We start from the raw sequence: 26,412 nt of genomic DNA on the forward strand, positions 1-26,412 counted from the left end.
TTTTATTTTTTATTTTTTTTTTAATAGAAATATTATAATTTAATATTGATATTTTTTTATTTCTAACTACAAAAAATATCAAATATTAAATATCAAATTGATTTAAAAATATTTTAGAATTTATTGGGTTAATTATTTAATTCAAAATTAATTTTTAGGTGTTAATGATGTACAAATAGATCTACAAGAAAACAAAGTATTTGTCACATCTATACTTCCTTCTGATGAAATATTACAGACTATTAAAAAAAGTGGAAAGACATGCAAATTTTTAGGAATAAAAAAATAAATATAGTATATACTTAATTATATTTTATTATATCATTTATTTTCAAGATTTATTTTCTTCTATAAAATTATTGTATTAAATGTAGTTCTCTTTACATTAAAGTTTCAAATCATGCATAAAAAGAATACTTAAAAATTTATTTTTATAATAACATATGTTAAGTATTAATTAAAAAATTTTTATTTTGAAATTAATTTTAGAAAATATTAAGTACAATTTAAATATATATTTTAGAAATATTTATTATTTACTTATATAATCAAATAATTTTTTAAATAAAATATAAAAATTTATTTTCTTAACTCTTCTTCTAATACTGATAAACGTTGTTCTAAAATAGTAACAGCATCACTTAATGATTGTACTTGTTCATTAAGTGCATCTACTATTCCATTTGAACATGTTACTCTATTTAAATCAGGGGATTCTTTAGATAAATGTGATATGTTTACAATACGACCTTTTTCAAAAGGTCTTTGATTTCTCATATTTATTACTCTATATTCTAAATTTTCATTTAAAATTCCAGTATCTGGTACTTCACAATGAATTCTTCCATTTTTTAAATTTGTAATATCATATTTTTCATCTAATGACTAAAATAATAAAATATTTTAAATTATAATTTAAATATTAGCTATGAATATTAAATCGTGCAAATATATATATATATATATATATATATATATGTATGTAAATAATGTATCTTAAAATTGTTATTACTTCTATTTCTTCTTCTCCTCCAGATATATCATCATCTTTATGTAATTTTTCATCCTTAATTTTTAATTCTACTTCTTTAACAGGTGAAACTAAATGTCTAGAAATTTTTCGAGCAATATCATCCTTATCAAAATTTGTTTTCCACATTAATAATTGATGATCTGTTCCACCAGAAGCAAAAAATTCTCCATTAGAAGAAAATGTTACTGATGTTACACTGGTACCATTTACATGTCCTTTAAGTGTATAAATTGGACGACCCTCTAACAAATCTAAAACCTATTTTATAGTTTTTGATAAATTCTATATAAAGAAATTATTAAAATATAAAAAAAATATTTACTTTCATTGTTGAATCATCAGATGCAGTTAATATGAAATTTCCTTTCGGATGAAATTTTATCATATTTACTGAACCCTTATGAGTTGCATAATGTTGATACAAAGAACCAGTACGTATATCATATAATTTTACACAACCAATTGTATTTGCAGATCCAATAACATAACCACTTGGATGAAATTCCACATGTGTAGAATAAGCTAATAAGAAATTTAATAGTAGAAATTTTTAATTATAATTTAAAAATCCTTAATAAACTATAACATTTTAAAAAAAGAGAGACAATAAAAATTATTCATTTTTAATATAAATATAATTTATATATCATTATACCTTTTACATCATTAAAAGATTTAATACATTGTCCACTGATAACATCCCATAATTTTATTGTTTTATCATCACTACAAGAAATTATAAGTCTACCATCTAAAGAAAATCTAGCACATCTGACCCAGCTTGTGTGACATACAAATGACATAAGGAATCTTCTTTGACATACCATCCATAATTTAACACTTTTATCATCTGATGCAGTAATTAACTATGTATAAAAATATATATATTTATTTGATCAAAAATTAATTTATTTCTCATTTATCATTTAAGATATAAATACCTTTTCTCCATCTGGACTAAATTGTACTGATCTAACAGCACCTGAATGTGCTTTAAAATCTAAAGATTGTCCTGTAACTTTAGGAACCCAAATTATGACAGATCTATCTCTAGAAGCAGTAGCTATCACTTCCCCTGATGGTGCATAAGTTACATCAAAAATTACATCTTTATGTCCAAAAAATCTGTAAGCCCTTACAGATTCTTTCAAATTCCATAATATTATACTTTTATCTGAACTACTTGATGCTAATTGAGTAGTTTCAGGATGAAAACATAAACTTGTAATAATATTTTCATGTCCTTTAAAATGTTTTTCTATTGTAGGGTCACAAGCAGTTTCAATCATCATTCTAATATAAATTGTATAAAAAATTTTCATTTAACATTAAAAAATTATTAATATTCTTAACCTAAATAAACTTATTAATATACGTACAAATTTCATAATGTACATGTAATACACGTATAATTATAATTTTAATATATGTATATTATTTTAAATATAATTGATTTTATTTTAATGAATTTAAAAAAAAGTAAAAAACATTACCTCTTCTTAATCACATCGATTATTATTATATATTTATATTATAATTGTTTTAAAGATATATTTGCGTTTTATTACATACGCAATACAAAATATATACTCAATATATATAATTTTATTAGAAATAATAAAATACTTTATATTATCGATATTATATTAATTCATATATTAAACAAGATTTTAACCACGTTCAATTTAAAACGAATTTTGACTACGATAATCAACTAAAATACTATAGTATTATAGATATAGAAGCGCGAAATTCGAATAGCTATTTTATTATTATTAAATATATTATATATATCTATTTTATCATTATATATTATATCATATCTTAATTAAATAAAATAAATATTCATAACTTTACTAAAAAAAAAGAGTGAGAAAAAAATTTCAAAACAGACATTGTTAATAAAATATGATTAATCAAATACTTTATTCGATTTTTTTATTTGAGAACAAGCTGAAGAATGAAACGTTTCTCATGTCGACAATGAGTACGATACGTAGGCTAGTTAGCAGGGTTGAATTAGATCTTTATTTGGAAGATACATAGGTATTCATAGGATAGTTGAACATAACTGTAGATGGAGGTGATTAAACACAAATGTACAAACGAAATACAATACGATACTTTTCATCACGTGTTTGGCGGTGTGAGCGTGGCTTTTGTCAATGGCATATTGTACAAATATGCCTTCTTTACCTCTAGTCAGTAATTGTACACTCGACTTACATGCTAAAGCTCCGCACTATCGCTTCTTTTTTTTTTTTAAAAATAATCATATATATTTTGCGATAAAAAAAATCAGGTAATGTTGCTTTATAAACTTGACATTGCACTGCAATCTCTTTTACTTGGCCAAATGCATAGGCGACCGTAAAGAATTTTGGAATCACACAGAAAAAACAGTAAAAGGAGCGAAGTAATTAGTAGCAATCATGAAACATGTTTCATGAAAAACATCTTTATGTATCCACATATTACATTATAATCTTTCATTTTTCCAACTACTAAATCTCGACAACTTTAACTTTCTAAATACTTCATAGATTCATAGACCGAAAATGGAATATGAAGTCAAGAAGATATATAGCACTAGAAGAAGGCATTGCTCACTGTATCCTCTTTTTTCTGGTATTTTAAAAAATTCTCTAGAACGATGCGCCGCAAGACAAAGAGATGGTCGTGCAGTTCATCTATTCGTGTAATTACTTTAACGTTATTCGTTAAATACATCCTTGTGTCTTTGCGTGAAATGCTTGTATGAGTTCTCATTTTTTTTTGTATTTTTTTATAATAAAATTATTTTTCTAATCTTTGTTGATCAGCTGTTGTTGCCCTGTGAAAACTGCCTTCTGTCACAACACAATAATACTTGCATGGTGGGTTCACGCCTCTAAATTTGGTTAATCTTTCCTTATATCACATTGTTATATCTGTATAACTCTTTGTCAATATTAATAGATCTTCTTTTGATAATTGTAGATACCAAATTCAAATGCAAAATTTTTATATTCAATGTCTCATTTAAGAAATATCCTAAGCCGCAAAAAAATATACCAAAATATCTTATTCCATTGATTAAATGAAATTTTTTTTAAATTTAAAATTACATATATATTAATATTTTTTATGCTTTATGTTATTTGCTTAATATGTATGAATATAATATCGAATGAATATAATTAATTAATCATTTACAACTATTAAACAACGATCTAGAACAATGAAATTGCTATTTTACATGTTAAAATTCTTGGTATAGTTTTTCCAAGCTTTTGTACGTATTAAAGATACGACTTAGGTTTTTTCATAAATAGACAATTGAATTACGATCTTAAAACATTATTTATGGTTCATATGTGCATAACTCTATCATTTTATTACTGTTGCGTATGAGGTTTACCACGAGGCGCATAACCGCCACGATTTCCACCTCTTTGACCGCGAAACTGTCCTCGACCTCTATCCATACCACGCTCACCTCGTGGACCTCCACCTCTTGATCCACCACCGCCTCTTTTATAACCAGAATTATAACCGCTATTTCCTTCGCTATTTCCCCAAGATCGTTGTTGATAACCATTTTGATAGTTGCTGTCATTACGATAATATGTTCCTAAATATAAAATTATAATTTAATCAAATGTATTAAAATCTTTTGTTTTAATAAATAATATAATACATTATACCTTGCCCTCCACGACCATTTTGTTGATAACCACCGCCCCTACCTCTTCCATTATATCCATTAGAATTGCCTCTTCGTCCACCTCTACCTCTGTATCCACTACGTTGTTGATCACCCCAAGTTTGTTGAGATGTTTGTTGTTGTGTTTGTTGTGAATCTTGAGCAGATTGTTGTGATTGGTCTGTCGGATTCCAATCATTAGTTTCAGTCATCTGACACCAATCTACGGATTCATTAGGTTGTTCTAATTCTGATTCTGGTGCTGTTGTTTCATCTTGATTTTCTTCAGTTTTTTCCTTAAAAAAAAAAAAAAAAAAAAAAAAAAAAAGAAAAAAAAATATTTTAATATTTTGATTATTTTAAAATATGTTATTTTATTAGTAATATAATATTTGTAATATACTTCAATAGTTTGTTGTTGATTTTCTTGTTGATGTTCAAAAGTCTGAGTTTGTGCTTGTTGTGATACTTGTTGTGAAGGAGCTTGTTGTTGTTGTTGTTGTTGTTGTTGTTGTTGCTGCTGCTGCTGCTGCGGTTGCTGTTGTTGGGGTTGCTGTTGAAAAGTTGTAGGATGCTGAGGACTATACTGCATATTTGGTTGTTGATGAGAAGGTGGCATTGGAATAGGTGGTGGTGGATTAGGATTAGCAAATCCAGGAATGTGGGACATATCCTGTGGCGGTTGATGCTGATATATAACTGGTTGTGCTACTACTGGTGCATTTGCAAAATTTTGATTTGTAAATGTTTGTGAAGGAATAGGTGCATTAACAGCAGCAGGAATGTGTGATACAATGGGTGCTTGAGAAGTAACATCTGGTGAATCAAGTTCTGATTCTTGTAAGAAAAAGAAATTTGGTGTGCCTATGACATCATTAATTCTGGGAGCTTGTGGTGGTTGTTGTTGAGTTTGTTGAGATTGCTGTTGTTGTTGTTGTGGTTGTGGAACAAATCCTGTTGCATTTGTGTAATAAGATGTTTCAACTGGTGCAGCTGGATGAGGAATGGGTTGTGCAACTACAGGAATTGGACCAGAAACTGGGGTAGTGCCAGAAACAACAGGAAGAGGAGCAACTTGTACTGGGAAATTAGGAATTGGAATCATTGACTCAGGTGGAATGTGTCTGTCATTGGTATTATATTCTTCATTGACTTGATCTTGCACAGGAGTTTCAGATATTTGAGTTTCTGCAACTGCTTCTGTAACCTATAAAAATTTCAATAAAATTATTGTCATTTCTTCTTTCTTAATTTTTTAATTAATTTTGTTTATAAATTAATTACAAAAATAACATATTATATATAATGCAAATTAACATATAAATACTTACTTCTTCTACTACAGCTTCAGTTTCATGAACTTGATCAAAATACCCACATTGATTAATAGAAGTAATAATTTCCTTTAATTTATTGTAAGTTGTGCCAACAACTTCTCTTTGTTTTCCATCAACAATAGCTACATAATGTTCTGCTACTTTCTGTACTTGTTGAAGGAATGTTGGTTCTCCTTCTTCTCGATGATGTTTCATCATAACTTCATTATACAAGCTGTCTAAAGATTTTAAATCCTCTTCTGATAATTTTACAGCACCATTTTTTCCAGCAAGGAAATCTTCTCTTACAGATTCTGTACCCATGTTCATTAATGCATCTTGTATAAGAAGAACTTCTCTCACCTAAAATAATTAATAAATATAAAAAACATTTAATAAACTGAAATAAATTATTTATATTATAAATCCTAATATATAATATTAATTAATAATTAATTTACCTTTGCAATATCTTGTTGCATTCTCTCAATGGCTTCTTTTCTTGCCAATTTTTTTTGTTGTTTAACTGCATCATGTGCAATTCCAACAATTTGTTTATATAATTCTTTTGTAATATCCAATGTTTGTAAAACTTCATCATATTTGGCTACTGCTGTTTTTTGATCTGCATTTAATTCTCTTCCATTTTTTTGAAGATCCCTATATGATTCTAACTTTCCCTAAATGTAACATATACTGTTAATATTATTAAAATATTATAATATAATTAATAAAATTAATTATATATAATAAAGAATTATAATATATAAATAATACGTATAATAAAATAAAAATAATTTTTGTAAAAAAAAAAACAAGAAAATTATTTTTTTAATAATATATAAGTATTATATATATTGCATATGTGTGTATATGTACACGTATATACATATATAATTTAGACAAACTAATTAATTCATAGAAAGAGAATTACTTTTATACGACTGTTAACTTTGAATAAATAAAAATCTATGTATACATATAATGATTTATTTTTGTATAAAAAAATAAATTTTTATACAAATTTTTAATTTCTTTATGAAATTGTATATTTTCAGAAAATTAATTTATCAAATATTATAAACGAAGATAAATAAAGAATTTCTTGTATATTAAAATGAATTTTAATGCAATTTATGTATTTAAATTTCATATTTAAATTTATAATATTTTGTTAAACGAAAAATATTATTACACAATATAATATACCGGTAGCGGCTAGAAAGCGTGTCACGTAAAGTTTTGTACATTTCTTTAGAAGATACCGCCATGACATGAGATTCATAATTACAAACTCGAATGTTTGATTGAACAAAGAAAAATAATTTTGCTTTCATTTAGTTTTAATGAAAAATTTCTAGTTTCAAAATATAACAACAGTAATTAACTTTTCACAATATAATAATCAGATACCTACAAAATCTCAAACGTGAGCACATGGCGTATCCAATCATGGCGGATTGCACCGTAAAAGCTATCAACTGACAGGTAATTTTCTCGACACTATTTACATGCATATTATTCAAATACTTACCTTACGCTTTTCAAGATTCCGTATCTTATGTTCGATAACGATAATTGCTTGGCGTATAGGATCTACGGTCTCCGTAGAGGCCTGTTTTTCTAGTTTAGGGTTGGCAGAAGGCATCCTTCACGGGCAACAAACGCGAACTGGAAATCAGAATAGTAACGGTGTTGCGGGGAACGGGGAAAGAGAAGCAATCAGAAGCGCATGCTCATTGTGATTTTGTACTTAACCTCTATACCAGTGCTGTAACTATTTTTTCTAGAACCTTTTGCATGAAAACCATTCAGTAAAACTATATAAATTATGAAATAATATGATAGTTATAGTAAACAAAAAAAGTTATTAGATCTAGAAATAAAAACTATTTATATGTTTTATAATTACAATGCATAAAATAATCAAATTTACATATGTTAGAATATTACATGTATATATATAAATATATATATATATATATATATAAAATAAACTACTAAAAATAAAAATTTATAAAATCATGGATTTAATGGATATTAAATAATATACATAATAACTAGATAAGATATTAGTAATACACAGTCTTATAAAATTTTTCATTTTATTGAAAAAAGATTAATAAAAACATAAATTATCCAAGTAAAATTTTGCTATTTTTTTATCATATCTTCTTTTTTAAATCGTAGTAACAGAAATACTGTAATCTCATGATTAAGAAAGCATACTTGATCATGATTTAGAAAATAATAAGTTTACAGTTGGAAAAATAAACATACATATTTATGTTTTAAAAAAATACAATATAACAATATTATTCTTCTATATGCTAATATAACATTTTTAAGCTAGTGCTATATATAATATTTTAATTTTGTAAATTTTTGTTAATTTTTTTAACAAATTATTAATAATATTCTAATGAATTTTAAATGATTAAAATTTTTGAATGAAATTTTTGCGAACAATAAATGAATATATACATAGCACCAGCTTGTTTATCAATATGAAATATTGCATGGCACATTTGCTAAAAAGAAAATATTTTGTAACTGCATTTACATTTCTTTATTGCATCAGTGACCAAATGCCCGCATTTTTGCATGTTATTAATTTTCTCCAATTTATTATACAACTCGGTAACCCGATAATAATCGCTAATACAATAATTTCATTTTACTATAGCATATGAAAGATGTCTAAAATCCTATAATTTTATCATAATAGTCATCTGTTCTTACCATCATATTTTCGTATATATAATTTACAAATATAATTTGATATATCATCTTTGAAAAATACATCGCGCCACACACGCATATCACCATCCTCATTTTTAGAGAATATTTTTTTCTTAAGAAAGCTAAAAATAGATTAAAAAACTTAAGATTTAAAGATTTAAACAATGATAACACAAAAATTATAATACAATAATTATTTTAACACAGTAATGATAATTCAATTTGAACTATAACATTTAACATATAAAAAATTTGTTAGCAAATATTATTTTATTTTTAATTTTATATTAGCTATTGAAAATCTATAAAAGTATCTTTAATTATTTTGTCAAGATGTATTTATATTTGAAATTCTTAAAAATTTTATAGCAAAGTAAAATTTTTTAAAATTATATTATTAAATTAATATACATATATAATTACTAAATAGAATAACTACTATTAAAATTATTAAGTCTTGAAAAAACATTAGAAGTTTAAATACTTCTAAATAATTAATTATATTTGATTTAATTTTAATAATATGTTCTTTATTAACAATTTGTTTATTTTTTATTGATTACTATATAAGATTTGAAAAGGAAGATATGATGTAAACTCTGATTATATGCTATTATAAAAAATGTAATTTTGCTCATTAGATTAGACATCTTAAAGCACTGATATTACCAAGATTTCTATGAAAATAGATACATTTTTTATGGAACATTCATTCATACTCCATACATAATATGCGCATGTTGCTAGTCACAGGATTATTCACAAAAATAAATGATCTAAAGTGATATTCATATTTTATAAAATGAGAATGGAATTATCTTATGAAAGTTTTAAGATGGAAGAACTTAGAAACTTGGTATTGAATTATTAAGCTGGAATTATAATGGAAGATATATAATACATATAGTTGAATTAGAAGTGAAGATATAATCCTAATCTTATTAAAAGTATTTCTATATACAAATGTTTTACAAAGTATCTAATGTTTTCTAAAAAGAAAACAATGCATATTTTCAAAATATTGCATTTATCATGAAGCATTTTATTAACAGAATGCTATTTTGGAACACTTCTGAATATTATTAACGTATTTCATACGTTATAATAAATTTTGTAGTTGCATGATCTGCTTATATACAAATTAACATGCACATAAATATCGTTTACATTTGTTAAATTATTAAAAAAAAAATATATGTAAACTAATTCACAAAGAAAATGTTCGATTTTAAAAGTTATAATTACAGGAACAAACAATGTAACAGTTTCTGTATTTTACACAGAACTTTGTAGTTATAGAAAGTATGATGTATTTAAATATATTACAAAGATTGTGACGTTTTATGTTTTATCACTTTATATTTTAAAATCATTTGTCTTTCGCATTTTTTTTTTCAGATCTTAACATATCAGACCTACATATCTTAATATATCATTACATTAGGTTATCACGATACAAATCTAGAACTAAATATTTATGCACACAAACATTCGTAAATCTCTATTATCATGCTATTAAAATGGCAAAATTGGGCTCATTTCTAAAATTTTAACATAGAGATGAATATTTTATATACATATGTCTGATATTTATACGCTTTTTAAATCGCCTTTTTACTTACCTCATCATTCACTACTTGTTATCACTATAACTACAATTTCTTGATTACACATTAATGTTTGTCTTCACCATTCGTTTCACAGCATATTATATTAACTCAATTTAAATATTTATCATCAAAATACAATATTTAAATGTTTGGTCTTCTTCATGTCCATTAAGTCAATACACACTAAATCTTTAATGCTCTTCAGGCATTGTATAAAACGGAGCCAATTTCTATTATTGTAGCACCACTAAGATGGTATACTGCTCATTTGCACATCGCAAGACACTATTTCAGAAGTCTCTTCGGTTTTCTGTGTAGGCACCTGTGAATCCGAAATATTAGCAGTCATTTCAATTGGTTGTTTTATTGAAATATTTTCATTCATTTCTTCTGTACTACTTGCTGTAGAAGAAAATATTGATTTTAAACTTGATTTTGTTTTTGCTTGATATTCCAAATTATCTATTTCTGCCCAGATTGTTCTAACTTCTTTAAATAACTGAAAAAATTATGTTTTTTTAAGTTGTTCTAATAAATATTTTCATATTATTAAAGTATTTTAAAAAATATTTTGACTTACTTGATTTAACCATGTTTCATCAGCTAATAATTCATTCAATATTATTGTGGTATCTTTATGAGGATCTGCTACTCTTTTATCTGCAACTCTTCTTGCACATTCCAAAAACATTAAATATTTCTGATGTGCAACCTTATTATATAAAGCAACTTTTGCTTGACATATTCGACACAATAAAAAATCCTAAAAAATTAATTAACTAATTATATAAATAAATTTTTTTAATATCAATTAAAAAAAGTAAACAATAATCAAAAAAATAATTTAAGTACTTTTTCTTGAGGTATTCTTGGGTCAGGTGGAGAACCTTCTAATGTAGTAGCATTGTATGGTTGACCATACAATAGAACCCTAGCATGAATTTTAAACTGTTGGCATCCAGCACATGACTTTCCTTTATATTCTGTAAATGGTATATCTTTAAGAACATTAAGACATGGCCAAGTTGATATTGCATTTATAACATTTGATCGCCATTTCGTTGTAGATAGAAGCCGTTGTTTCCTTTCTTCCGTTACTTCATCCACAGTTTTTACGTTTGATAAGAAATAATCATCTATATAAATTAAAATAATTAAATAAAATTTATATGTGTAAATTATACAAGAAAAAAATTTTTTTAATATATAATTATATTAAATAGAAATTTAACCTTGTTCTTGAAATATTTCTGTTAGAAAATTAGAATCCAAAGCTTGTGATATCAATGTTTGAATATATACTTCAAAATTATCTTGATATTTTTCAGTATCCTTCATAGATTTATCAATACATTCGCTAAAAACCAAAAAAATGTAATAATTTCTTATTTATTTAATTTTCATATATTATTTATGCTATATAATAATAATACTTACTTATTATCAATAATCATTTCATCCCTTAAAAATTCTACTATTGTTTCTGCTTTACCTTGTTGTAAGAATTTTACTGGAACTTGTTGATATATATGTCGATTTTGTGGTGCCCAACCCGAATACTAAAAGATAATTGATATGTATACATACATATAATTTAATAGAAAATTAAAAATGTTTAAAAAAATAATAATCTATTACCGTAGATATGTTTCGATATAAAGTTTTGCCATTAGATTTAAATGGTTCATATTTTTGTAATAATGTTTTACCATCTATTCTCCAAAGAGGAGGATATTCTTCATTTAAATCTGTCTTGATTACAACAAATTCTCCAGACTGAAAAATATATAATAAAATAACACTTAAAAATTAAATAATTAAAATATTCTATTATAATTCTGATATAAATCTGATATTCTTGTATAACATCACATAAAATATTACCACATCATCTAATTCATCCACAAAATGCTGCATGCAATATACAAATACATTACAAATACAAAATATCATATATACACACATATATATATATATATATATACATATGTATGTATATGTATAAAATACAAATATCATATTTATATATATTATATATATTATGTAATATAATAAAATATATTGCATATGTATCTATTTATTATGACAATTTTTATTCTTATTGAAAAAACCAAAAATATTAATAAATAAGTTAAAAATAAAGAAACAAATTAAATATCAGAAATATCATATAATTTTTAATTGATTTATTATTTTTAAATTCTTCTAAAAAAATTAGTAAATAAATCATAAATATTTAATAAAATAAACAAATTTATTATTTATATACTATTTTATATATAAAATATTTAATATTTTATATATAAAAAATAGAAATAGTATTATTAAATTATATACCTTAAATGGTGAAATATCAATATCTTCATCACTGATAGATGCTAAAAGTTTCTCATCTATTTTACAAGATAACTTTCCAGTAACATTAGAAGTTTTTGATGGTGTTTCATGTTTTTTTCTACTTGATTTCTTTGAAACAACAACATCACTAGGAGAATAATCTTCTTCTTCTAAAATTTTTCTACTTTTTTTAGTAATAACAGGTCTTCCACGTTTCTTTTTCTTTTCTTCTTCATCTCCAACTAATTTTACAGCAGGTGTCCAAGCAGGATCAGAATCAGAATCACCCTGTTCTTCATCATTATCAAAATAATCTATACCCTGTTGTCGATCTAAAAATTGTTTTACTGAGGTTTTTTCTTTTGCTTTTCTTCTAGATGTTTCACGTCTTGGAGGTAAAAGCAAAGGATCTACTATAAAAAAAGAAAAAGAAATAAATATATTCAATTATGAAATATTTTTTAATCTAAGAAAAAAATAATATATATATTTACCTTCTTCGTATTTTTTAGAAATTTTATTAATTGTAATCATTGCTGCTTCTGCTGCTGCAGCAGCTGCCGCTGCAGCTTTTCTTTTTCTATCTGTTGGTCCTCCAGGTTTTATTGGTCTTCCTTTTTTAGATTTACCTTCTGATTTTACTGTTACTTCCATTATATTGGAAGTATTTGTATTTGTTACTTTCTTATCCGATTTTTTAGGAGGAAATAGAAAATCATCATCACTAGTAAAACCATCATCACTTGAATCAAAATTCTGTTTTTTTCGTTCTTTAGGTAAAGGAAAATATCGTGGATCATTAGTATAATCAATCACTGGTGTTTCTTTAGGTTGAGGTGGTTTTTCTATTTGTGTTTTCATTATTTCTCCATTTACTAAACTTTCTACAGATTTTTTAGGTTCTACAGGAATATAAGGTTTTGATCTATTCCAAGTTGCTTTTCTTCCACCACGTATTGCTGGAGGAGGTGAAGGTTCTCTTTCACCTTGTAAAAATTTTAAATAACTTGTCATAAATCCTGAATTAGGATCTTTATTAGATCGTTTGAAATCTTTATTTAAGATGCTAACAGTTTGAATCAATTGTTGATTTTGTTGTAGGAAACCTAATTCTTCTTCAATATTAGGAACAATTACTTTAGGTTGATCATCTCTGATATCTTGATTATAATTAGGATTTTGATTTGTTGAATTTTCACCAAAACCTATAGGTGTAATTTCAACAGAAGATTGAAATTCATGTGAATGATGATGGCTTGAAGGAATATGAAAGGCTGGAAAATATGGAATAGGAGGTGGAGCATGATGATGAGGTACCATCAAAGATTGATGTTGATGAGCTGGAGAACCAACAAAATTATTTGAATGTAAGGTTGATTGTGAACTGAAAGCACCTGATGCAGTAGGAAACATTTTAGCAGGAGGTGGAGGTAAATTCCATCTTTCAAAATCAAAATAACCATTTTGTTGCTGTTGATTTGTATTATGATGTGCAGGGGGTGGTATTCTATTTAAGTATTCTGTCATTGTCGTTGTTCCACTTATTTCATTTAAAGAATTATGTCCACTTTTTTCTAAACTTTTTCTTTTTTTATTTGTATCTACTTTACGTCGTTCTTCTATTTGCTTTTGTTGTTCAGTTGGAGCAACAGAAACAGTAGTTTGTTGTTGTACTTGACATGAACCTTGTAAAGTCTGTAAATTTTTTACTATACTCATAGGATCTCCTCTACAACTACTTAAATCTTGTAGTGTCACTTGGCTGGATTCAAAATATGATTGTTGTCTATCAGATACATTAAGCACTCGTTGTACTTGTTGTTGAATTGGCAAAGTTTGAGGATTTACTTCAGAATTTCCACCAGTATATAGAGTAATAGAAAATTTTCTATTATTTGACTGTCGATTATCATTTTCCCAACAAACTTGTTTTTGAGTTTGTGAAAAATCTTGTTGCTGTCTATCATAAGTTTTACTATCTGTATTATAATTAGTTTTATTTTCAGTAGTACCTAAAGCTCTTGTAATGACTGATGAATAAGCAACTTGTCCTTGTGATGCTGGTCGTGGTACAGTAACATCTAATGGTGATGGTGGTGTAACTTGTTGTTGCACAGTTCCTTTATATGATGATCCACTTGCACATTGATTTGCATTTTCTGTATGTTGTTGTAAAGGTGAAGGAGAAGACATAGTAGCCATTGGACTATTATACATAGGATAAGCAGGACTTGGAACATGTCCCAATGGACTTGCTTGTGAATGTGCTTGTAATGGACTTGGTCTTCTTGGCACAACAACACTACAATCAGGTCCATTTTGTGTGGAATTGTTAGAAGAATAAGCAGAATCAGTGGAAGTTGCAGATTTTGATCTTGCTGAATGATGATATTCAGAATCAGCTGTAGATCCTGTTAGATAATGTCTATATGATGTTTGTTGTTGTTGCTGTTGTTGATTTAAAACATGAAATTGTTGCTGCTGCTGCTGCTGTTGTTGTGGTTGTTGAGAATGAGTTTGTAAGTTACTGTTTGATTGACTTCTTTGATTATTATTAATTTTTCCACTAGTATTTGTACAATTTGTATTATTTCCAGTAGTATAATTCAAATTACGTGAATCCATAATGGAAAAACTAATAGGAGATGATTGGCTATTATCATGAGATGTTTGTTCGTTTCGTCTATGTTCACTGTTGTGTGTATTTAATTCTGGATATATTTTTGTCTGTGCTTTAGTTTGAATATTTTGTTGAGATGTAGAAGTTGTTTTATGGGGAGGTGAAGCGAAATTTCTAGCCGATTGTTTATCTTGAATTTGAGAAGATACAGATCTGATAGATGTATTTAAAAATATAGTTGTTGATGCAATTGATCTAGCAGGTGGTTGAGGAATTCTATATTCTTTATTGGCTGTATTATTTGTATTATTTGTAGTTGAAACAATACATGATTGGTGATGTTGAAGAGAAGATTGTATTTTCCCATTTGAAGTTTGATTTCCATTACCAGTAGAGTAATTATTTGCTAATGTTTCAGAATTGAATGTAGTAGATACTGGTTGAAAAAAATTTTGATTGCTATTTGTTTGTGATGTAGAAACTACTGATTTAACACTTACTGTTGGTGATTGAGGTCTTATATTTACTGTCTTTTTACTATCTGGGAAATTGGATGATTTAAATTCAGCAGCAGAAACCGAAGGTGTAGTTAATTGAGAGTTTAAATTATTTATAGTTTGTGTTGTAGCAAAATTAGAATTAAATGTATTTTCATAAACACCACTAGCTGGTTTTGTAGTAGATGATGGTCCTGGGGATGAAGGAACAACACTTTCATGAGGCAGAATACCAAATGGACTAGGTAATTGTGCATTGTTCTGATGAGTCCAAGCCAATGTAGATGTTGTAGGCGATGTTGCCGCACCTTGATGTTCAAAAAATGTTGACTGATGTGCTGAACTATAATTTTCTCTTAGTACAGGAATATCAGATTCTGTTGTAGCATTTTGTTTTGTTACTGACACTTGTGCTTGAGCAAGAGCTTGTCTATGTTGAGTAACATAATGTGCTTGTTTAGGATTAGGATGATGAAACAAGGGTGTGAAAACATCATATCCCACAGGGGGTGGAGACAAAAACCCCCCTGGGTTGAATGGAGATGGTTGTCCCGCCAGAGTTGCAGTTGTATGAGCTGCTTGTAAAAGTAATTGTGATGTTGTTGAAGGAACTGCTTGAGTAGCAGCTGTTGCTAAGTGATGAGATACAAAATCACTGTTTGTGCTTGAAGTTGTTGGTTGAAATGTACTATTTGCACTACTTGCAGCAAGACGATTATATGTTGCATACCATGGACGAACAGGATCCATTACCCAAGCTTGGCACGATAGTGCCTAGCTTGTTTGATTTATGTACAGCAGGCTCTTATATATATATAAATGTTATATATATAGTTTCTGATATTCATAACACAACTTTTTGTTGAAACTTTTGTATATCCATTTCTTATATATAAATAGAAAAAATTAATAAAATCTCTTTCACTGTGTATATGGTTTATAAACCTTTATCCAATAATTAGGACTGATAATGTGATATAATAGTTGCCCCATCTTTTTCTGAAAAAATATATATTTTTATACATAATTTAATGACATAAAATAAATATTAGAAAGATGATTTATAAATATTTATATATAATTATATAATTATTTATAATAATTTACATGTATTACATATTTATATTATATAAAAGAAATTTTAATACATAATTTCATTTATTTAAAATGTTAATATAATATATTAATTGTAATTAGGTTTTATTACTAATAAAGGATTTTGTGAAGGGAAGAATAAAATCATTTACACAAATATTATAATAAGACAATGAAAAAAATTTTATGAAAATACTTTAAAAACATTTAATACATAATTATATAATACACTATTTAAATATTATTTAATAAATAAATTGTCAAATGATCATACATTACAACAATAGATATATTAAATTTTTTAGCACATTTTCATTTTTTTGTTTGTTTAAAATATTATAAATAAATAAATACATAAATTATTAAATTGATTATTACAATTACATATGATTTAATAAAAAAAAATACTCACTTTTTTCGTAAAATCCTTAATGCACCACACAACACAATGTGTGCTAAGGATAACAAGGAAACCACAAATAAGTTTTAAGATATTGCACGACTTGCACCGTTTGAAAATTGAAAAAGAGAGAGAGAAAGTAATTGTAGTTTGAAAAAGAAACAATCAATGTGCGCCGTTTTTGAAGAATTGAAGAGAACTCAGTGTAGCGTCTTTTCATGTCCTATTGTCCTAAGGTCCTTAAATGTTTTATATGTTATAATCTCTTTTTGTTACAGATAACAAAATTGTCACATTTTTTACAAAAATAAATGTTGAAACAATGATTTTACCTTTAATAATAAAACCATATGTCTTCATTACCAATTACATTTGCCGGTGTATAAGATATAACGTCTTGCCGAATAACACAATAAATATGGCTACACAAACTTAGCCAATGCACGACACACGATCGGCTGGCACTATGATTGCGCTTACATGATTTAACCATTCGAAGAAAAGTGTACATTCCGGATACAATCTAGACTCAGTACTCGCACATACACCAGGGCGAGTTAACTTTGCATGGTCTCATTTATCGCGGGGAATCGAACAATATTACCCCACAGTGCCCATTACAGGCCGCCATTTTGAACGAAATCAACAATAAACTGCGCCATCTATTGACTATGAATTAGAGAAAAGAATCAACAGGCGGGATTTTTTAAGAAAATCAGGAATGAGCACTTTTATCTTCGATTTACACTCATTCTTATAAACAATTTCCTAGAACGTCTGCATTATTCAGTATGATTGTATACATTAAATTTGTTTACATTTTCATCTTACCTTATTACGTAGTTTAAGGAAATTTAAATATAATAATCTAGACTTAATAATAAAATTTGAAAAACCTATGCATTGAGTAATATATTCATGAAATACTTTTGGGAAATCGATTTTAGAGGCTAAAACAAATATAAAAATTGATATACAAAAAACATTATACAATATACAAAATTATTTAATTATTATTAAAATTATTATTATTAAATTTTTAATAAAAATTATTATTAAAAACAATTGAAGTTTTGATTAAATGAAACAAGATGGAAAAAGATTCTGTTATCTATTTTCGCGAATTTCAAATACTTATAACTTTGTAAATAAATCTTATCTGACATTTCTGTATACCAATTTTTGTGCTTGATCTTATTAGAATCAATTTTCCAAAAATGTTCCATAAATATTAACATCTTATATACGATATAATTATATATAATTTATCTATTAGTAAAATAATTTTAATATTTATTAAAATTAATATTTTAGTATTTATATTAATAAATTTAATATTTTAATAATAGAGGAAACTTATACTTTTTGAATAGGATATTATTAACTTAAATACGAATTCATAATAATAACATTTATTATAATGATAATGCAAGAATATATTTATAATTGATATTGTAATAATCATTATAGCATAACTTTCAATTATGATCTCCAAGAGTCTTTACTGATTGAATTAAGTATCACTCAACTCAGTAACTGCCAAATTATTGCTACTATAGGGAGAGTGAGCAGGCAGTTTACAAAATCTCGTGTTGCAAATTGCTTTACCCAATAATGTAAAAAAAAAATAGGATTCAACAATTAAGACACTTAGTTGAGTATATCGCAGATATCATAAAAAGTATACTGATGCCACTGTATATGAATAAATTTTTGAATAAAAAAGAATTTATTTCATTCAAAATATAAATTACAAAAAGAATTTAGACATTGTATAAAATATTTTTTAATTATATATATGATATGTCAAAAAGAAGTTCATTAATGTGAATAGAAAATATTTGTAATTTAAAAATAATCAAAGATTAAAACAATGAAGTTTCTATTAGTATAATACAGTGGCAGTATCACAGCTACTTTGATATCATACAATAAACATTGCGCCTAACATGTATCTATCTATGTAATTACATTTTATAAATTTTAAACATTTTATATGCAATCATATGTAATTTGTTTGAAAATTTATAAATATTTATTCTACATTTTTTTTATGTATTTAAATTTTTGTTTTTAGCATCATCATCATCTTATATTAATGATCAAACAATATAAGATGCCTAATATGATACATAATAATCTATGGAAAAAAATAAATAATTTATGTGCTATATGTATTATGAAAATATTAATGAAATGAAGTTTCTCTTATAAATGAAGTAAAGTAACATATTTATGAAAATTTTTTTAAACAATAATAAACACGATTATGTAAGAATAAATAAACAATGTGGCAGCATAGGATGCATGACACGATTTAGCTTTGGTTTTTGTGAAATACACCCATATCAATCCCTAATTACGGTAACATTATAAAATGCAATATATATAAGATGACCAATATTGCTCAATTTTATTCACGTTGTTTTCAATTATACGACAAATTATTTAATGGCTACCTCATTTGCATCTTACGTTGTTGCCAAACTGCGAATTTTCTATATGCTGTATTTAATAATTGATTTAAATGATTTGTCAAATGTTGACTAACAGCAGAAAAATCTCGTTGAACACGATCCTAGAAAAACAAACATTTAAGATATAAAGATAAAATAAATCAATGTATATAAAATATATAAAAATTTTATAAAATTTACTTCAAATGGTTTAAGTTTGGCAGAATGAAATCTGTGTAATGCTTCATGCATTCTAATGGCTTTTTCCTCAAGCTGTGGAGTTGTAGGTGGAAAACTTCGCCAAAAATGCCTTAGAAGTTCACATGTACACACATATACATTACGTAATTCTTTTTCTAAATCCTTTGGTATTAATTCTGTATATAAAATAAATAATACATTATATATTTTTAACTAATTTTTCATTAATCATTAATCAAATAAATTAGTAATATATGCTTACGTCCAAGACTTTCCTCTCTAAAGCCTTTCATTAAAGAACCACCGGGAGTTAATTCTCCCAGGGCTGAAACTGCTGCAGCTGGACTAACTAATGACGTTGCTAATTGCCGTGGTATACTATTTCCTGTCAGCCAACCACTTGCTTCTTTTTTTAATTGATTTAATGTTATAAGAAGTTCTTCAGATGTTGGTTCTATATTACTATATCCTGGAATTGGACCATGTAAATACCTGTCTACATGATTTAAATTTAATGGTGTACTATTATTTGTGTTTATATCATGACTGGTATCAAGATCATCATAAGTTAATTTTTCTTGTATTCTAAGCTGAAAATAAAATATATTATTTATAAATATATTATTATTAAATATATTATATATCAATATTATATATAAATATAAATCATATTATAATTTTACCTTTTTAGTCTTTGGTTGTTCATCTAACTGATTAGAGAATGCTGTAGTTTTACTTGCTGATGATGTTGAGCCATTTAATTGTGGTTGAATGGACTGTGTAGATTGTTGTTTGGCAGTGCTGGCTTTTAAAACCATAATGCTATGTTGATTGAATCTCTTAATCATACTTTGATGTACAATATTTCCTGAAATTTTGTCAGATTTACTAGGTCCATTTCCATAATTCTCATCTAAACTTTGATCCTCAAAAGAACTTATATCCACCAATGGATCATCAATACCCGATTGAATATCTTTTTTGAGTTCTTGATCATCTATTTTGGCACATTCGGTAAAAAGATCCTTGGTCCCTGCATTGATACGATCTCGATGAAAATAATGTGATTGAAAGAACTTTGTCCAAAAATCTGATTCTGTCATTTTATGAGGCACATTTTCTTGATGTTTTCTTTTTACTGCTGGATAAGTCTTAAATATACATTCTATAATATCAACAGTTAAATTATATTTCAATCCATTACAACCATCAGTTTGTGGTTTTATATCAGCCTGTAAATAATACAAAAATTTATCAATTTTTTTTTTTAATTTATTCACAAATTAAATTGTGAAACATTATTAACTTATATTAATTTAATGTTATTATTGAATATAATTAATTGATGTTATTATTAAATATAATTATATATTTAATTTAATTTTAATTTAACAAAATATTCTTACCAAGAAAGCACTATTTACACCAATTTCTTGTCTTTGACTTTTTTTAGCTTGAGTATATTCTGCAGCATGTTGTGACCAAAATTCTTCAGATGAAATAACTTGTGTAATAACTAAATCCCTATACAATTGAAGCAGTACAGGATTTTCTTGAAGCATCCTATTAAAAAATATTATATCTTATTTATATGAATAATATAAACTAAACATTATAATATAAAAGATTTTACCTATTTTTTTCTTCCAATTCTTTATTTACTTTCCTTTTAAATTTTGGTAATAATTGTTGCAGCAATTCTTTTACATCATCACGATCTTTAATTTGTGCTTCTTGTCCATTTCTGTTTACAAAATGAAATGTAGATGATGAACCATCATGCAATACAACTTGTAATTGTATTTTTGATTTTCCTTCTGGTGATATTTTTTGTACTAAAAAAGAAAATATATTATAATGTAATATGTTAACATTAAGTCATTAATTGCATTCAAAGAAATATTTAATATATATTTTCAATAATCCATTCATTTTTTAAATAAAAAATGAAAATATATCTAATAAATATCTAATAAAATAATATATCTAATAACATTATTAACATTAAACAAATAGAGATAAATTATTAATATATTATTATGTTGAAAGCAAAAAAATGTAGTGAATTTATAGCAAAATGAGTTTTCTTCAATAATTTTTTTATTGAGTAATATTTGGCAAATTATACAAATTTTCTTACACTTAATATCAGCATATTTATGACTGACTGATACAGTATCTCTATTATCAAGCATCCAGGCTATTCTTTCATTCATAACATATAAAGTGCCATCTCCTTTTTTATAACGAACTTGTCCTACTTGCATTAGAACATCTTCTGATGATGTAGTCATGGTGGATGTAGTATATGATATATATAATATAATTTTTCTAAAAATGATAAATATGATCCTAAAAAAAATAACCAGAAACTAAACTTTATGTTCATAAAAAAAATAAGCATATAATATATATTTATAACTATATGTTATTAAAATAAATATATTTTAAATATATAATAAATATATAAATAATATATAAATAAGCATACTCTAAATAAATAAATATAAATATTTTAAATAAATAATTTTGTTACAAATCAATTTTATTTCTATGAATTTTTATATAAAATAAATCTTTATTACATAATATTAAACATTTAGTTTTATAAAATATTTAATTCTTACAAATATTCAAAGAATAAATATTAATATAGATAATTAGACATACACTGAATGAAAACAAATTTCATTCAATTAAAAGTTATAAATTGCAAAAAAAAAATAAAAGCAACAAGTATACATAATATACAATTATTTAGAAAAAATCTAAAACTTTAATTTAAATTGTATTTAAATTTGTAATTTGTAATTTGTAAGTATATTTAATGAAAATTTACGAAATAATTATTTCTATAAAAAATAAATATTGTTACAATAACATATACAAGTAATTTTTTAATGATTATAACAATAGAAATTTATATTAGTAAATAATTAAAGCAATAAATCTTTTAATAAGCTAAATATCTATAATTTTATTCATTTTTACAATTTCTGTATAAAATAACGTAACATATTTGAATCATACAATTTTAGATAAGATGTATTAATATATAAGAATTATGATTTATTTGTCGCTGTGCGTCCTTGAATGTTACATTACACGTAATGACTTAAAAAAAAATCTTCACTGATAAAATCTTATAACATAAAGTTATATAAAATCGACTATAGTTTCATAAATAATGAGTTTTTTGAAAATCCAGGAAAAATGCTAAACTCTATATCGCGAATTAAACACTGATGCGATATTACCAAAGACTCACTTTTTGACTTATTAATTATAATTATCGACACGAAAAACGTTTTTTGTATAGTTCAAGGCACAAAATGCGTATTTTTTAATCGTTGGAATAGAAAATTTAATTATAATAAGTCCATTTACCGGTGATAAAGTGCGAAAAACTGTAGAACAATACAGAAGCCCGTTGGGCGGCACGGCCATGTGCAGAAACACACATCAGTGGACGCATCACGAAGCAAAGACGGCTGCAAACGAACCGTCAGTACGAACAGCACCATCGACCTGCTAAGACTACCGCACTCTGTTGTTCGACTAAACTTCTATAATGCTTCCTGTACTTTAAATATTTCTTTCTTCTTTCTTTCTTATTTGAACAAATATTTTAACTATAATTATATCTTCTATTCATTTATTTCAATCTTAAATTATTCATAAAAATTCAAATAGTAAATATTAATATTTTCTTTTTAAGAAAGTTGTGAATTTGACTCAAACTGCGTAAGTTATATCTGTGCAATACAATATAAACATGCGTTATATGAGGGCGCTGAAATATAAATTTTATAATTATAAAATATATTTACAAATATATATTATATGATATATGAAATAAAAATTGTAATTAATTAAAATAAATATAAATGTTAAATATTTTTTAATATATAATGTGAAAAAATATTTTTTTAAGTGCCGTAAAAGTGTATACAAAAGATGCCCTCTATTTTCATTTCGTAGAATTGAGTAAAATATAATTTACTGTACACTGATTGGTTATTTTCTTATTTTTATTATATAATATTATTATGAATATAATATTATTTGCATATATTTATTTATATATATAATTTTAATTTAAATTAATATGTTACATAAATATTTCTTATAATTTATTATTTATTTTAAAATTATTTTCATGAAAACTCAATATTATAGTACTTTATAAAAAAATCTATAAATACATTTTTAAAATTTTTAATATTAATGAAAATAAAAAACTTCGTTAATAAATTAAAAATTTATTTATAATTTTAAATTGAAAAAAATGAAAGATGTGATTTCTAATATTATAAATATTATAAATTACTCAATAATAAAATTGCAAAATTCAAAGTTTTTATTTTATAATTTAATACAATTACTTTTATAATATGAATTATATAACAAAAAAATGTATAAAAGGATAATAAAATCTTAATTATGAATATTAGAGACATTTAATATAGCGTTTTATGAGTATAGATACATAAATTCATTCAATAGATATATACTTATATATAGCATATAAGTTACTAATAATTATTGACTTTATTGATATAAATTTGAAATTGTAACATTTATATTAAATATATTTCATATTTACATAATAATGACAGTTAGTAATCAGGAAGGTATATATATACTTTATTAATAATATATTTTTCTTAAAATTCAAAAATTTTTAAATATTTTGAAAATATAAACATTAATGTGACTGTGTTAATTATTTTCAAATACAACAAAATGATGTTATTTATAATATATAATAATAAAATTTTATAATAGGATTTAAATATGTTATACAAAAACAAGAACAACAAAAAATATGTTTTGGATCAGGATGTCCTCGAGATATTATATCAAAAAAATATATGAATCCATTTATGAGATATTATACATTAGAAGATTATCCAAATATAGCACCAAATTCATACAATGTTCTAGAATCATTTAAAGCAATTAAAACGAAGGTATAGATTAATTGTTAAAAAATATTAATTATAGAATTTAATATCGTAAAATAAATTTATATTATATATATATTTTTTTTACTTTGTTTCAGCCTTGTTCTCATAGTATTAGTAAAAAAGGTTACAGCGGAATTGCTAGATTTAGTAAAAAAATTATGTTTAAAGATAGTTATCCATCACCATCACATTATGATTATGTATTTCCTAAATTAATACATAAATCCAAATATCCATTTGACTCTAATAGTAAAAGACAAACATTTTTTAGTAATACAATGCCAGGGTATAAAATTAATATTGTTGTAATATTTATATAATATTAATTTAGCTTATATAAATTAAAATTTAATGTATGTAGTCCAGGAATGTATGCTAATATGAAAAAAAAAGTTAATATGGTACAGCATAGTTTTGGAGGTAAAGTCAAAATGAAACTTGGAGTGGAGCTTAAATGTTGTAATCGAAATACAGATTCTTGCAAAATATGTGGAAAAAAGCCAATTGGTGATTATTGGCATTTTAAAAATGAAATATTTTTATGTAGATCATGTATGGATAAAGAATATGAAAAAGAAATAAAATTCAAAAGAAAGGAATTAAAAAAATTTCATGTAAGCATTTATTGTGAAAAATCATAATTATAATTATATATGAATGTATATAAATTTTTATTTGTTTTATTTATTTACATATTTATTTTAGAAAATACGTGATTGTTCAATTATGCATCAACATGAAACTACAACTGCAAAAATATGGTTGATACATCCTGCAAGAGCTGAACAATGGATACGTAAAGAAGCTTATCTTTCTATTTATTTCAATGAATAAATTGATATATATTATATAATTATATAATAATAAAAATAAAATATATTATTTTAAAAACTTAGCAAAACGAATGAGATTTATTTTTAATATTTATTTTTCTCATTTTTTATAAGAAAATATTTATTTATTATCATTATCTGATGTATTCAAAAGATTTAATAGATACAATTTATTTAATTTATTAATACAAATCTCTTTTATTTGTATACAAAGATCATATAAAAAATAATTAAATTATATATATTTATCATATTCTAAACAATTTATTAATATTAATAATAAATTCTATATAATGTGCACAATTATTATGTATATATATAATAATTTCATATAAATATTACTTTTTTACAGATTACGTATTATTTTATTAATGTTATTTTATTAATGAATTAAATATTTTAAGTATTATAATAGATACACACGCGCGCGCGCACACAAACATAAATTATGCAAATTATCAATTAATAATGAAAACTTATATGTATATTATAAAAGAATAAACTATATTTAAAATTTAAACAATTTACTTAAATAAATATATTAAAACGTATATAGGATTTTTTTAATGCTTATACATACATAATAAGAAAAATATCTTAAGATATTTATAGATTTT

The 26,412-nt window shown here is 24.8% G+C and overlaps 5 protein-coding genes across 9 annotated transcripts; 1 reads left to right on the forward strand and 4 right to left on the reverse strand.

Moving 5' to 3' along the window:
• Positions 1–384: 384 nt before the first annotated feature.
• On the reverse strand, positions 385–2,362 carry LOC122720157 (POC1 centriolar protein homolog A-like). The gene is given in 6 exon segments (XM_043946682.1): positions 385–885; positions 1,013–1,291; positions 1,356–1,555; positions 1,689–1,899; positions 1,975–2,346; positions 2,348–2,362. Coding segments are annotated over 6 exon segments (1,383 nt in total). The 3' UTR covers positions 385–579.
• Positions 2,363–2,931: 569 nt separating this feature from the next.
• Positions 2,932–7,705, reverse strand: LOC122717443 (caprin homolog). Its single transcript, XM_043941500.1, has 6 exons — positions 7,569–7,705; positions 6,496–6,714; positions 6,050–6,397; positions 5,122–5,925; positions 4,720–5,014; positions 2,932–4,646 (listed from the first exon to the last, which is right to left on the reverse strand). The coding sequence occupies exons 1-6, from the start codon at positions 7,680–7,682 to the stop codon at positions 4,411–4,413; spliced, it is 2,016 nt and encodes a 671-aa protein (XP_043797435.1). The 5' UTR covers positions 7,683–7,705; the 3' UTR covers positions 2,932–4,410.
• Positions 7,706–9,263: 1,558 nt separating this feature from the next.
• Positions 9,264–17,980, reverse strand: LOC122717425. 3 transcript variants are annotated; one of them, XM_043941480.1, is made up of 11 exons: positions 17,668–17,980; positions 17,348–17,574; positions 13,218–16,839; positions 12,724–13,133; positions 12,271–12,297; positions 12,025–12,162; positions 11,824–11,945; positions 11,619–11,743; positions 11,239–11,522; positions 10,967–11,149; positions 9,264–10,885 (listed from the first exon to the last, which is right to left on the reverse strand). In XM_043941480.1, the coding sequence occupies exons 3-11, from the start codon at positions 16,588–16,590 to the stop codon at positions 10,634–10,636; spliced, it is 4,914 nt and encodes a 1,637-aa protein (XP_043797415.1). In that variant the 5' UTR covers positions 16,591–16,839; positions 17,348–17,574; positions 17,668–17,980; the 3' UTR covers positions 9,264–10,633. The 3 variants fall into 3 exon arrangements, with proteins under 3 accessions (XP_043797415.1, XP_043797406.1, XP_043797424.1); XM_043941471.1 differs by having other exon boundaries at positions 12,724–13,136; XM_043941489.1 differs by lacking the exon at positions 12,271–12,297 and having other exon boundaries at positions 12,724–13,136.
• A 751-nt stretch (positions 17,981–18,731) lies between these two features.
• LOC122717692 (general transcription factor IIH subunit 1) lies at positions 18,732–23,516 on the reverse strand. Of its 3 annotated transcripts, none has more exons than XM_043941986.1 (8): positions 23,380–23,516; positions 22,133–22,344; positions 21,626–21,827; positions 21,399–21,555; positions 20,676–21,224; positions 20,255–20,582; positions 19,993–20,168; positions 18,732–19,913 (listed from the first exon to the last, which is right to left on the reverse strand). In XM_043941986.1, exons 1-8 carry the CDS (start codon positions 23,514–23,516, stop codon positions 19,791–19,793), a joined length of 1,884 nt encoding a protein of 627 aa, XP_043797921.1. In that variant the 3' UTR covers positions 18,732–19,790. The 3 variants fall into 3 exon arrangements, with proteins under 3 accessions (XP_043797921.1, XP_043797940.1, XP_043797930.1); XM_043942005.1 differs by having other exon boundaries at positions 23,261–23,484; XM_043941995.1 differs by having other exon boundaries at positions 22,133–22,323; positions 23,380–23,478.
• Positions 23,517–24,577: 1,061 nt separating this feature from the next.
• LOC122719225 lies at positions 24,578–25,857 on the forward strand. The gene is made up of 5 exons (XM_043944879.1): positions 24,578–24,626; positions 24,781–24,965; positions 25,058–25,248; positions 25,324–25,576; positions 25,668–25,857. Exons 1-5 carry the CDS (start codon positions 24,605–24,607, stop codon positions 25,794–25,796), a joined length of 780 nt encoding a protein of 259 aa, XP_043800814.1. The 5' UTR covers positions 24,578–24,604; the 3' UTR covers positions 25,797–25,857.
• Positions 25,858–26,412: the final 555 nt, after the last annotated feature.

This window comes from Apis laboriosa, unplaced genomic scaffold, assembly GCF_014066325.1.
Source record: "Apis laboriosa isolate Shangri-la unplaced genomic scaffold, ASM1406632v1 scaffold11_cov152, whole genome shotgun sequence".
Classification (NCBI taxonomy): Eukaryota; Metazoa; Arthropoda; class Insecta; order Hymenoptera; family Apidae; genus Apis; species Apis laboriosa.

Bases quoted from the DNA above. Each gene is read 5' to 3' on its own strand.
- LOC122717443 (XM_043941500.1), bottom strand. From the start codon at position 7,682: ATGCCTTCTGCCAACCCTAAACTAGAAAAACAGGCCTCTACGGAGACC. The intron at 5,015-5,121 runs GTATATTACAAA...TTTTTTTTTAAG, and splicing joins ATCAACAACAAACTATTGAA to GAAAAAACTGAAGAAAATCA. The intron at 4,647-4,719 runs GTATAATGTATT...TTTTATATTTAG, and splicing joins AAATGGTCGTGGAGGGCAAG to GAACATATTATCGTAATGAC.
- LOC122717425 (XM_043941471.1), bottom strand. From the start codon at position 16,590: ATGGATCCTGTTCGTCCATGGTATGCAACATATAATCGTCTTGCTGCA. The intron at 11,523-11,618 runs GTTAAATTTCTA...TAATTTATATAG, and splicing joins AGAAATATTTCAAGAACAAG to ATGATTATTTCTTATCAAAC. The intron at 10,886-10,966 runs GTAAGTCAAAAT...TAATTTTTTCAG, and splicing joins ATGAAACATGGTTAAATCAA to TTATTTAAAGAAGTTAGAAC.
- LOC122717692 (XM_043941986.1), bottom strand. From the start codon at position 23,516: ATGGTGCTGTTCGTACTGACGGTTCGTTTGCAGCCGTCTTTGCTTCGT. The intron at 22,345-23,379 runs GTAAATGGACTT...TATTTTTTTTAG, and splicing joins TTTTTCGCACTTTATCACCG to GATCATATTTATCATTTTTA. The intron at 21,556-21,625 runs GTAAAATCTTTT...ATTTTTTAATAG, and splicing joins GAATTGGAAGAAAAAAATAG to GATGCTTCAAGAAAATCCTG.
- LOC122719225 (XM_043944879.1), top strand. From the start codon at position 24,605: ATGACAGTTAGTAATCAGGAAG. The intron at 24,627-24,780 runs GTATATATATAC...ATTTTATAATAG, and splicing joins GACAGTTAGTAATCAGGAAG to GATTTAAATATGTTATACAA. The intron at 25,249-25,323 runs GTATAAAATTAA...TAATGTATGTAG, and splicing joins TTTAGTAATACAATGCCAGG to TCCAGGAATGTATGCTAATA.